Raw genomic sequence first — 12636 nt, 5'->3', positions numbered from 1 at the left:
CTCACGGCTGTAATCCCAGCACTTTGGGAGGCCGAGGCGGGTGGATCACGAGGTTGGGAGATCGAGACCATCCTGGCTAATATGGTGAAACCCCATCTCTACTCAAAATACAAAAAATTAGCCAGGCGCAGTGGCAGGCACCTGTAGTCCCAGCTTCTCGGGAGGCTGAGGCAGGAGAATGGCGTGAACCTGGGAGGCGGAGCTTGCAGTGAGCCGAGATGGTGCCATTGCACTCCGGCTTGGGCGACAGTGAGACTCTGTCTCAAAAAAAAGAAAAAAAAGAAGCAGTTCTCTAAATTACTACCACCCCAGAAAAATGTTTAAATGAGGTGAGTGAAATTTTAAAAACTCCCAGTGATTTCAGGAGTCTTACAGCTTCATTATTAAATGGGCCATGTTTCAAGACAAACCTTCAGGTTAGGAATCACATGAACAATTTATCTGGATCAAAAAGCTGGTGGCTGAGTTGAGATACTTGCAGAATAACCAGGCAGCTTGTTGAATGAATCTTTTTTTAATTATAAAAATGTTTTTTAGAGACAGGGTCTTGCTATGGAGTATAGTACCTATTCACAGGTGCCATCCTAGCATACCACAGCATTGAACTCCTGGGCTCAGATGATCTTCCTGCTTCAGCTCCCGAGTAGCAGGGACTACAGGCGGGCACCACCATGCTCAGCTTGAGTGAATTGTTTTAACTGGAGAAATTCTTTTCTTTTTTAGACATGGTCTTGCTATGTTGCCCCAGCTGGTCTTGAACTCCTGGGCCCAAGCGATAGTCCCACCTTGTCCTCCTAAATAAAGTGCTAGGATTATAGGCATGAGTCACTGTGCCCAGCCTTATTGGAGAAATTTGAAATGCAGATATTTGAAAGCTGTGTAATCATTAGTTAATACGGACTTACATGCAAATATGTTTGACTTCTTGATAACCTGGCAGTTAGTTCAGTGTTCCAGCATGAATCTTCTCCCTCTTTTTCTTGAATACTTGATTGTGGGTGTTTCATCAAAAGTCTTAACCTTTAGGGACGAAAGGTGCCAAACACAGTTCTTCTGCCCGACACATTCACTGTCTGCTTGGAGAGAAGCTATTTGGTTTCTGCACAGCTCCTGGGGCCACCTCCCATACAGAAGGAGGCCCCAGAAATCTGCACCAAGTTGGCCCAGGAGACAGGTGCTTAGGTGTGTTAGCTGGCCGTGGTGGTGGGCTCTGTAATCCCAGCTACTCCGGAGGCTGAGGCAGGAGAATCACTTGAACCTGGGAGGCGGAGGTTGCAGTGAGCCGAGATGGTGCCATTGCACTCCAGCCTGGCAAAAAGAGTGAAACTCCATCTCAAAACAAAACAAAACAAAACAAAAAACCTACAGTGGTTTTCTTTCCTTGCTTTCTGATTTTTGACTGTTTCACTGTCCTTCCTTTACAGACCCCTCTTCTGAAATTGCGTAATATAATAGACAACTCCAGATCTTTCTCTTTAGCCCCACATTTAACCGCCCAGGTGTCTGTTCTCACCAGCTTGTCAGACTCCTGATAGTAAAAGTTGAACTCCAGGCCGGGCGCGGTGGCTCACGCCTGTAATCCCAGCACTTTGGGAGACTGAGGTGGGCAGATCACCTGAGGTCAGGAGATTGAGACCATCCTGGCTAACACAGTGAAACCCCATCTCTACCAAAAATACAAAAAATTAGTGGGGTGTGGTGGCAGGTGCCTGTGGTCCCAGCTACTCGGGAGGCTAAGGCAGGAGAATGGCGCGAACCAGGGAGGCGGAGCTTGCAGTGAACCGAGATCATGCCACTGCACTCCAGCCTGGGCGACAGAGCGAGACTGTCTCAAAAAAATAAATAAATAAATAAAGTTGAACTCCAGTCCAGGTGTGGTAGCTCATGCCTGTAATTCCAGCACTTTGGGAGGACAAGGCAGATGGATCACCTGAGATCAGGAGTTCGAGACCAGCCTGACCAACATGGTAAAAACCCTATCTCCACTTAAAAAAAAAAAAAAAAACAGTTAGCCGGGTGTGGTGGCGCATGCCTATAGTCCCAGCTACTCGAGAGACTGAGGCAGGAGAATTGCTTGGATCCTGGAATCAGAGATTGCTACGAGCCAAGCTCACACCACGGTACTCCAGCCTGGGCGACAGAGTGAGACTGTCTCAAAAAAACCTTAGAAGTTGAACTCGTTTCTTTTCTGTTTCCTTCTCCAAGATGCTGAACTCTGTTTATGCCTTTTACACTCGTGCTTTCTCTTGATTTTGTGCCTTTGCCTATGCTTTTCTTAGAATCTTCTTTTCTGCCTTTTCATGGGTAACTCCTATTTGCCTTTCAAGTTTTAGCGTTAAGTGTCACGTCTTCAGGAAGGTGTCCTCCACCCTTGGTTACATTTAGTAAATGATGTCTCACAGTTATATGTTCCCTTAGTTGCTGGTACAACCCCCCTCATGGTTCTGTATCCTTAGTCTTTTTGTTTGATACCTGTCTTCTGCTGCTGCCTCCCCCGTCTCTGATGGCATGAATATTATGTGTTCTGTTCATTATTTTATCCCTTTTGAGTACATGATAGGAGTTCAGTAAATATTTGTTGAGTGAATAAGTGAAGCATTAAACAAGAAAAAGAATTTGGGTGTTAGATATATACTTGCTTTGAATCCACTTCCAAAACTACCTTTTTTTTTTTTTTTTTTTTGATATGAGGTCTTGCTACCTTGCCCAGGCTGGCCTGGAATTCCTGGGCTCCAGTGATCCTCCCACTTCAGCCTCCTGAGTAGCTGGGACTACAGACCAGCCAGTGTGCCCATTTTCAAAACTTAACCTCTTAGATTCTCTTCCCTTATCTGTGAAATGGAGATAATACCTATCTTAGAGATAATACCCATCTCAGACTAAATGAGAAAGGCTAAAAGGCACACAACACAGTATCTGACGCGAGTGCTCTGTAAATAGCAGCACAACACTTACGAGCATTGCCCGTAGGCAGTGTTAGAAACTCCATAAACTTTGCATATATTAACTCATGCAATCTTCACAATAGTCCTGTAAGGAAGTCGGGAAATAATATCCTCGGAGAGTTTAGGTAACTGTCCAAAGTTTCTACTTCCTAAGTGAGATCCAGAAACTGCCCTAGTATCTTCACGTTATAGTTTTATTTCCTATTCTCCTTTTTTCATTTTTTTTAAAATAGAGATGGGATCTCACACTGTTGCCCAGGCTGGAGTGCAGTGGCACCATCACAGCTCACTGCTGCCTTGAACTCCCAGTCTGAGGTGATCCTTTTACTTCAACCCTCTGAGTAGCTAAGACCACAGCACAGGCATGTGCCACAATGCCCAGCTTTAAAAAAAATTTTTTTTGTAGAGATAGAGTCTTGCTGTGTTGCCCAGGCTGGTCTTGAACTTCTGGGCTCAAGCGATCCTCCTGCCTTGGCCTCCCAAAGTGGTGGGATTACAAGCGTGAGCTACAGTGCCCAGCCCTTCCTATTCTCCTTTTAAAATCAGTACTAGCATCAATAATGGATTAGATTAGATTATAATGTAATTAGTATACATCTAATTAGTACATAGTGAATATACATCTAACTAATATGTTAGTTTGCTCAGTCTCTTCATTTTCCAGATCAAGAAACTGAGATGTAGAAGCTAAATAACTTCGTAGAGGTTTCATACTTAGATTGTGGCAGAGCCAAGCTAGAATGGGTTCCAGGTTCAGCATTTCCCAAAGCATTGATATTTCTAATTTTAATAGTAAAAGTTAGCATTTAGTTCTCCTGAATTGGATTTCAGAAATACAACCATCCTGATTTAAAATTATGTTATTACTAAATAATACAATAGCACCAATTTGCTTTTGGCTAAAATGTTTTATATTCCTTTGCAGGCAGTTAGTATATTGAGTGAATTTGAAATGAAGATACGTACACATAACTGAATGGGGTCTTCTTTTATTTTTGCACAATTAGAATGTCACGTCATCTCCTCAGTATTCTACATTCCTAGAACATATCATCCCGCGATTCCTTACATTTCTTCAAGATGGAGAAGTTCAGTTTCTTCAGGAGAAACCAGCACAGGTAATGTAAAAAAATACCACTGAGAAGACAAGGGTGCTTTGGGATTGTGACCGGTTACGAATTAACTCAGAAAATTTACGGTTCCACTTAAAAAGAAAGAGGTTTTATCACATATGGCTAACTTTGTTCAAGACCGCTGCCTCCTCAGTTACATGTCTTGGTTTGATTTTTGTCTGGGACGTCTCTTACAATTTATGTTATTCACATTTGCCAACTGATGCCGTATTTGTGTACACTGTTACAGACCAGTGCAAATGTATACAGAAGAAGAAATGACCCCTCCCATACCTGTTGCCCAACTCCAATCTTATTATCTTATTAATGTCATTTCTTTTTTTTTTTAAAGACAAAGTCTCACTCTGACACCCAGGCTGGAGTGCAGTGGTGCCATCACAGCTCACTGCAGCCTTGACTTCCTGGGCTCAGGTGATCCTCCCACCTCAGTCTGCCCAGTAGCTGGGACTACTGGTGTGCGCCACAATGCCTGGCTAATTTTTAAAAAATTTTCTGTAGAGAATGGGTGTCTTGCTCTGTTGCCCAGGCTGGTCTTGAACTCCTGAGCTCAATAGGTCCTCCTTCCTCAGCCTCCCAAAACTCTGGTATTACAGGTGTGAGCCACTGCGCCTAGCCTAATGTCAGTTCTTATAGCTCATGGTCAATTTTGTTTTATCCACACACCCCCAACACACTCTTTGTACCTCCCAGCCTTGATCATTTAGAAATAGTCCCATTATATATATATACACACACACACACAGACATATATGTGTGTGTGTATATGTGTGTGTATATATGTATATACATATATATATATATTTTTTTGGAGACAAAGTCTCGCTCTGTCACCCAGGCTGGAGTGCAGTGGCACGAACTCAGCTCACTGCAACCTCAGCCTCCCAGGTTCAAACAATTCTCCTGCCTCAGCCTCCCAAGCAGCTGGGATTACAGGCACACACCACCATGCCCGGCTAATTTTTGTATTCTAGCGGAGACTATGTTGGCCAGGCTGGTCTCGAACTCCTGACCTCAGGTGATCCGCCCACCTCGGCCTCCCAAAGTCTTGAGATTACAGGCGTGAGCCACTGCACCCGGCCTACCACTTTTTCTATAAATATTTCAGCATGTAGTTCTTAAAAATAACTTTTAAAAAACATTCCCATAACACCAGCTTCTTAGTAAATAAAGCGTTTTTATATCATACCAGTGCAAGAGCTTATGTATTTGAGCTTTTAGTTGTCAGCTCCACAGACAGAATCACAGAAGCTTAGCACAGCTCATAAGGTAACTAGTCCTTGGGCCCAAGGTGGTTGGTGATAGCATTATGGAAGCTAACGCTAGATGGTAAGGGGAGATCCCAAACTACGTTCAGTTTGTGTTTTGCTCTTTTATCTTCAGTGGATTCCATGTTCGTACACCAGTGTCCATCTGTTGGACTTACTGATAAGCCATGGAAGAGAAGAAATTGGCTTAGTCGATTAAGAGTCGGTACAGAGTTGTAGAAATACTGAAAATGATCATCTGCAGTACTTACTTTGGGTTACATTTAAGTAGTTTCTAGAACTGTTTCAAAAATTGGGTCCTTCTTGTAGGATGGTGGTTTTTTGCTAGTGCTGGGTGTAAACAGCTGTGTAACACTTGCAGAGTGTAAGATAATTAATTTGGAACCCTTGGAAGTATTTTTATCCTTACATTTATTTATTTTTTCTTGCCAGCAACTGCGGAAGCTAGTACTTGAAATAATTCATAGGATACCAACCAATGAACATCTTCGTCCTCACACAAAAAATGTTTTGTCTGTGATGTTTCGCTTTTTAGAGGTAACTTTTGAGAATTCATTCTTGTCGTATAGCCATATGTAAAACTTTCACTGATTTTTCTTATGGTAAATTTCACCATTATACAACTGTTTTATCTTTTGCCCAAATTCCAAGTCACAGGAGTAAAACTTTTTCTTAATGTCCCTTTTCCCCCATTTCCTCCACTCAGAAAGTTTACTTAATTGAAAATCATCGAGTTAACTGAGGAATTGGCTAGACATAGTGGTATCTTTGAAACGGTTGTGGACGGTGAGCCGGGTGTGGGCCCACAGACGCCCAGTGAGTGGCTCACTTGCATTGTTCTTTCCGTGTGTATCTCCAGTGCGGCGCATTACACCTAGTAGATGCTGGTAAAGAGTATCTCACATCCTTAGGGCGGATCCATCTGGCAAACAAAAAATTGTTTTCCTGCTTCTCTTAGTCTTTTTTTTTTGAGATGAAGTCTCAATGTGTCGCTCAGTCTGGAGTCAGTGGTGTGATCTTCGCTCACTGTATCCTCCGCCTCCCGGGTTCAAGTGATTCTCCTGCCTCAACCTCCTGAGTAGCTGGGATTACAGGCCCATGCCACCACGCCCAGCTGATTTTTGTATTTTCAGTAGAGGCAGGGTTTTGCCATGTTGGTCAGGCTTGTCTTGAACTCCTGACCTCGTGATCCACCTGCTTTGGCCTCCCAAAGTGCTCAGATTACAGGCGTGAGCCACCTCGCCCTCTTAGTCTTGATGCAGTTAGATTTCAGTCATGTTTCTGGGCCCCTTGGAAAGTTGAGCTTAGATTCAGTCTTCGCTGGGACGCTTTGTTGCTGTGTCATGCCAGCCACATTGCTTAACCCCTGAGATTTCACTCCCTCACAGGTCAGATGTGGATGGAACCCCGTCCTCACAGAGCATTTGTAAGGTGCTTAGCACAGGGTCCAGTCTATGGTGCTTGCCCAGTAATTCTTTACTGGTCTTTTCACAATATTGTCCAACACGGAAAGTGTCATTTGGGCCAGGAAGTCCTTAGCGCCTGGTGCCACTTGCCGTGAAGGCCGGTGAAGCCCCTGTCCAGGTTACTCATGCAGAGCTGGCTGGTGGGATTCCCTTCTTGTGGCGCACGAAGCTTTCCGTCTGGGACAGCTGTGTTCTGTGAGCTGGTAAATTTTCAGCAAATCCAGTAGAAGCTGGTTGATGGATAGTGTGTGTGCAGAACCTGCTTAGAAAATTAGCCTTTAAAGCGAGTCTTCAGAAGTATAACTTTCTTTAAATGCTTTTTTTTTTTAGACGGAAAATGAAGAAAATGTTCTTATTTGTCTAAGAATAATTATCGAGCTACACAAACAGTTCAGGCCACCGATCACACAAGAAGTGAGTTGTTTAAAATCCTGATAGCATTTATAAAGCGTGTCAGCATGTTCCTTCTGTGAAATTTTTTGTGCTCTCAAAGTTGACTGAACACATGCTGTTTTCAATTGTAGAAATATAGCCTAAGTTTGGGGCAGTTCTTTATGAATTTAACATTGACTTAAAAAAATATATTTATCAATTCTTTGCTAAATTGGTTCCGTAGTTGAAATGTATTAAATGACCAAACTGACAGGTTATTTGGGCTGTTCTGGTATTTATGTGTATGATGGACAAGTCATTTTATGTTGTACAGGGATTAAGATACGGGCTCTGAAGCCAGAGCCGGGTTTGAATCTCACCTCTGCAATTCAGTAGTTGTGTGACACTGGTTAAGTCTGTAACCTTTTGGAGATTTTTCTGTAAAATGACTTCCTTAAAAGGTCGTTTGAGGAATTAGGCATAAAATTTAAAGTTCTTAGCAGAGTGATTGGCATTTACCTATACTGTAAGCAGCAAGTATACATTTACCATAATTATATCTTCTCTGATGATAACCTAAGTGCCTGTTACAGATGATTTAATATAGAAATTAAATTACTTATTAAAATTAAAAATTATTTATTGAATTAAATTACTTAAAATAGAAATTAAAAGTATAAAGATGAAATAGGATTCCTGCCATCTCAAAAACAGGATTTTATATCGTGGTGATTTTCTTTCCTTTTCTTTTTCTTTTTTTTTTTCGAGATGAGTCTTCCTCTGTTGCTCAGGCTGGAGTGCAGTGGCGCAATCTCGGCTCACTGCAACCTCTGCCTCCCGGATTCAAGCGATTCTCCTGTCTCAGCCTCCCTGAGTAGCTGGGACTACAGGCTCATGCCACCACACCCAGCTAATTTTTTTGTGTGTATTTTTAGTAGAGATGGGGTTTCACCATGTTGCCAGGCTGGTCTGTAACTACTGACCTCATGTGATCCACCCACCTCAGCCTCCCAAAGTGCTGGGATTACAGGCGTGAACTGCTGCACCCGGCCTTTTCCTTTTTCTCACCTTAATGTGTTTGTATATTTTCTGCATAGTTGTGGTAATACTGTATATAACATCGTATAGCTTGATCACTTCATGTTAAGTGTAAGCATTTTCACAGTCATAAAAAATTCTGTATACAATTAAAAAAAATTTTTTTGTAGAGACAGGTTCTATGTTGCCCAGGCTGGTCTAAAACTCCTGGCCTCAAGTGATCCTCTAGTCTCAGCCTCCCAAAGTGTCAGGATTGTAGGCATGAGCCATGTGCCTAGCCACAATTATTTTTTAATGGGTACAGAGTATTCTTTCTTATGGGTGTCCTTATTTCTGGATATTGAAGGTATTTCACACTTCTTATTTTAATGGTTATTGTCGAATACCTTTGTTTATGGTTCAAATTATTTCATAGACTAGCTTTGTAGGAGAATTACCAAGGCAGAAGCATTGAAGTTTTAATGCTCCTGTGTTAAACTGATTTCTAGAAAGGTTTCGATAGTTTATGGTCCCACAGTATGAGAGTCTGTCTCTCATTCCATCCTGTCAAGCATTGTGTATTACTATTTTTTGAAAGGCAAAAACTGGCATTTATTTTAATTTTCAACTCTGTGTTCTTCCTGAATCAGAAACTTGTTTTCTGTTTATCAGTACTTTATATTTACTTATTTTTTGTTTGTTTGTTCACATCCATTGCCTATTTGTATCTTCATCCCACCATTTTCCTTACCTCTCTTATGAGTTCTTATGTAGTAAGACAATTACAACTTTTCTTATTTATTATAGGTATTTTCTGTTTATGAATATTTTCCTATAATGAAAGTGTCTGCTTTTTTTAGATTCATCATTTTCTGGATTTCGTGAAACAGATTTACAAGGAGCTTCCAAAAGTAGTGGTATGTTTTCACTTTGGTTTTAATTAGTTACATTTGTTTATACTTCCTTATTCCAAAAAGTCTTTAGAACATTTGGGTTGGAGAAATAGTGTTTGGGGAAGGGATACTATTTTAGAATGGGGAATGTTTAGTGATGGTTAAAAGCTAGGTTGATAAGTCAGCCATTCAAAAAAACAGCTTTTTTAGTTTCTCTCTTTCACGTAAGTACTTTTTTTGTACATAAAGGCAATATATTTTTATTGTAGAAATTTTGGAAAAAACTTTTCATAATTCATTTACTTGTAAGCAGCCATTGACATGGAGATTTTGCTTTTGTTTTTCACTTTGTGCATTTTAAAGACGGTTGAATTTATAGGCTTGAAGACTTTTTGGGGAGGTGGTGTATATTTTTAGTGTTTTTAAAAAATTTTACTAACATTTTTTTCGATCTCATTAACTCTTACAAGCAGTGCCACAATATACAGGTTTGTGGAGTAGAAAAGGAAGATCTCCTCATCTCCTTCCCGCTTATTAGAAGTAAACACTCTTGCCAGAAGAACAGCTTCTTCCAGACTCTTTTTCTGGGAATCATAATTCTTTTTTTTTTTTTTTTTTGGCAGGGAATGCGGGGAGACTGGGTCTCTGCCCAGGCTGGAGTAGAGGGGCGCGATCTTTCCTCACTGCAGCCTCCACCTTCTGAGTTCAAGCAGTTCTCCTGCCTCAGCCTCCCAAGTAGCTGGAATTACAGGCGTGCAGCACTCCACCCGGCTAATTTTGTAGTTTTAGTAGAGACGGGGTTTCACCATGTTGGTCAGGCTGGTCTTGAACTCCTGACCTCAGGTTATCCACCCGCCTCAGCCTCCCAGAGTGCTGGGATTATAGGGGTGAGCCACTGCAATCAGCCTAAAGATTTCTTTTTTAATCTTTAAAAAGTTTTTACTCATGCCTGTAATTCCAGCACTTTGGGAGGCTGAGGCAGGCAGATCCATGAGGTCAGGAGATCGAGACCATCCTGGCTAACATGGTGAAACCCCGTCTCTACTAAAAATACAAAAAAATTAGCTGGGCGTAGTGGCGGGCGCTTGTAGTCCCAGCTACTTGGGAGGCTGAGGCAGGAGAATGGTGTGAACCCGGGAGGCGGAGCTTGCAGGGAGCAGATATCATGCCACTGCACTCACTCCAGCCTGGGCAACAGTGCGAGACTCCCTCTCAAAAACAAAAACAAAACAAAAAAAATAAACAGTTTTTAAATTGATATAGGATAAAATTGACTCTCTGGCATTTAAAGGATTTCAGTCTGGGGAGAGTGTATAAAACTTAAAATTAGTGACTTTTAGTTGCCGCATCCCGCCACCTGCTCTCCTGTCAGAGCCTGAGCACTGCTTTTCATAGGCAACTGCCTTGTTGAATGTGAAATCCAAAATCCACTGAGAGTGAACGATGGCAGTGACGTCCTGGCTTTTAAAAATGTCCTGTGTTTTGGCCAGGTACAGTGGCTCACCCCTGCAGTCCCAGCACTTTGGGAGGCCCAGGTGGGTGGATCACCTGATGCTGGGAGTTCGAGACCAACCTGGCCAACATGGTGAAAAACCCAGTCTCTACTAAAAATACAAAAATTAGCCAGGCATGGTGGTGCGTGCCAGTGATCCCAACTACTTGGGAGGCTGAGGCAGGAGAATTGCTTGAACCTGGGAGGCGGAAGTTGCAATGAGCCGAGATCGTACTACTGCACTCCAGCCTGGGCGACAGAGTGAGACTCTGTCTCGAGGAAAAAAAAAAAAAGTCCTGTGTTTTGTTTCTTCACTCTTTGATCTCTATTTAGAGAGTGAAAAGTTAATCAGTGGGGACTGCCAGCTTATAGTTTCTTCCCAAGAGGGATGGAGTGCCTTCTTTCCTACCTCACTGTGGTAGGAATGTGATATGGTTTGTATTCAGTCATTTATTAGCCAGGGAAAAAGGAGTAGAAAATACTTATAGGTAAGCTTTGGTCTTCCGTCGTTGAAGATGGAGAACCTGGTCCCTGTTGTGTTATCTTTATGGTCCTGTGGGAAGAGTAAACATCTAGTGGTGTATTGGTTTAGGCTTTAAGGGGGATTGGAAAATGAATGACTGAGCCCAAATCTTGTGGAGTTGGTGCAGCATAAAAATGTAGAACATTCTGTTTTTTTCCACCAAAGAGTCAGGTGTTTTTTTGCTTTTTTTGGGGGGGATGAATATTGGGTTTGACTTTAGGAAAAAATATTTTTATTATTTTTATGTAGAACCGCTACTTTGAGAACCCTCAAGTGATCCCCGAGAACACAGTGCCTCCCCCAGAAATGGTTGGTATGATAACGACAATTGCTGTGAAAGTCAACCCGGAGCGTGAGGACAGTGAGACTCGAACAGTAAGTGTCTCGTTAACTGAGTTGTTTCTACCGGTGGCTCCTGTAGTTTAAGATACTGGCCTGTTAAACCATTTAAGTTTTTTCTTTTTTTTTTTTTTCCCTTAAATACGTGGAGGCATTTAAGACAAACGTGTGTTCTTGGCAAAGCATCACTGGTCCTTCTCTGCAGCCTGGGAGGGGTGAAAGTGACCTGTCCCGTGTCATTGATGCCAGGCTAGAAAGATAAGGTTGTTATTGAAATCCAGGATCACCCTGCTGGGAACAGCAGCGGACCAGGTGTGGGGTGTCTGTTCTGTGCCTTAGCTTTGAGTCTTTTGACATAAATAAAGTCCCTTAAACTATAGATAAAAGTATATAGCTCAGTGACTGAGAGTGTGGGCTCTGGGACAGAGAGCTCCAGTACAATGTCCCGGCCCCACCCACTGGGGTTTTCTGACTCCAGGAAAGTTAACGAACCTGCGTTCTGACCTTATTTTTCCTCTCGTTATCTGAAAAACCTGTCTCACGGACTTTGTGAAGGTAATGCTGGCATGGTCCGCAGGTAATGTATTGTATATTTGTGGTGTCTGCCACATAGGTAACATGTTTTGAGCATTTACTACGACAATTTTTGTGATTGAATTAATATTACCCATGCTTGTTTTGCTGAAATGGTTGTGCAGTATTTCAGTTTGTGCTAGGATGAACGAGAAACTTTGAATAAAGCTTTCCTCCTTTCGTTGTTCTTAATTAGAAAATTGTTTTCTGAGATCATTCCTTTGTATTTTCTTTTTTCCTTGTCTGTTCATGTCCATTGCCCATTTGTATTTTGAGCCTAACATTTTCCTTGTTTCATGAGTCCTTATGTATTAGGGCTGTTGAACTTTTCTATTTGTAAGCATTTTCTCTTTATAAATATCTTTGAATAAAACTGCTGGGTAAATTACACTTTTTGGTGTTCTTTTAAATAAGTAAAATCATAGGTATTCGTTTTAAAAATTTCTCAGGTGATTTGAATCTCCAAGTTTCAACATATTTTCCTGAAGTTTTTACAAATGATTATGTAGAAAATTATGAAAACCTTTAGGCTGAGCACGGTGGCACATGCCTGTAATCTCAGCACTTCAGGAGACTGAGGTGAGCGGATGACTTGAAGTCAGGAGTTTGAGACCAGCC

The 12636-nt window shown here is 41.9% G+C and overlaps 1 protein-coding gene across 13 annotated transcripts in view; it reads left to right on the top strand.

Annotated features, from left to right (window-relative positions):
• Positions 1-12636, top strand: part of TRRAP (transformation/transcription domain associated protein) — a 136081-nt gene that overhangs the window by 8310 nt on the left and 115135 nt on the right. For all 13 annotated transcript variants that reach the window (XM_008018692.3, XM_008018689.3, XM_008018680.3 and 10 more), the window contains exons 4-8: positions 3953-4063; positions 5776-5880; positions 7140-7223; positions 9059-9115; positions 11356-11481. In XM_008018692.3, coding sequence (XP_008016883.1) covers positions 3953-4063; positions 5776-5880; positions 7140-7223; positions 9059-9115; positions 11356-11481 — 483 coding nt within the window. The remainder of the gene's footprint in view (positions 1-3952; positions 4064-5775; positions 5881-7139; positions 7224-9058; positions 9116-11355; positions 11482-12636) is intronic.

The sequence above is a fragment of the Chlorocebus sabaeus genome, chromosome 28 (genome assembly GCF_047675955.1).
Source record: "Chlorocebus sabaeus isolate Y175 chromosome 28, mChlSab1.0.hap1, whole genome shotgun sequence".
NCBI lineage: Eukaryota > Metazoa > Chordata > Mammalia > Primates > Cercopithecidae > Chlorocebus > Chlorocebus sabaeus.
This window is presented reverse-complemented; position numbering and strand designations above follow the sequence as displayed.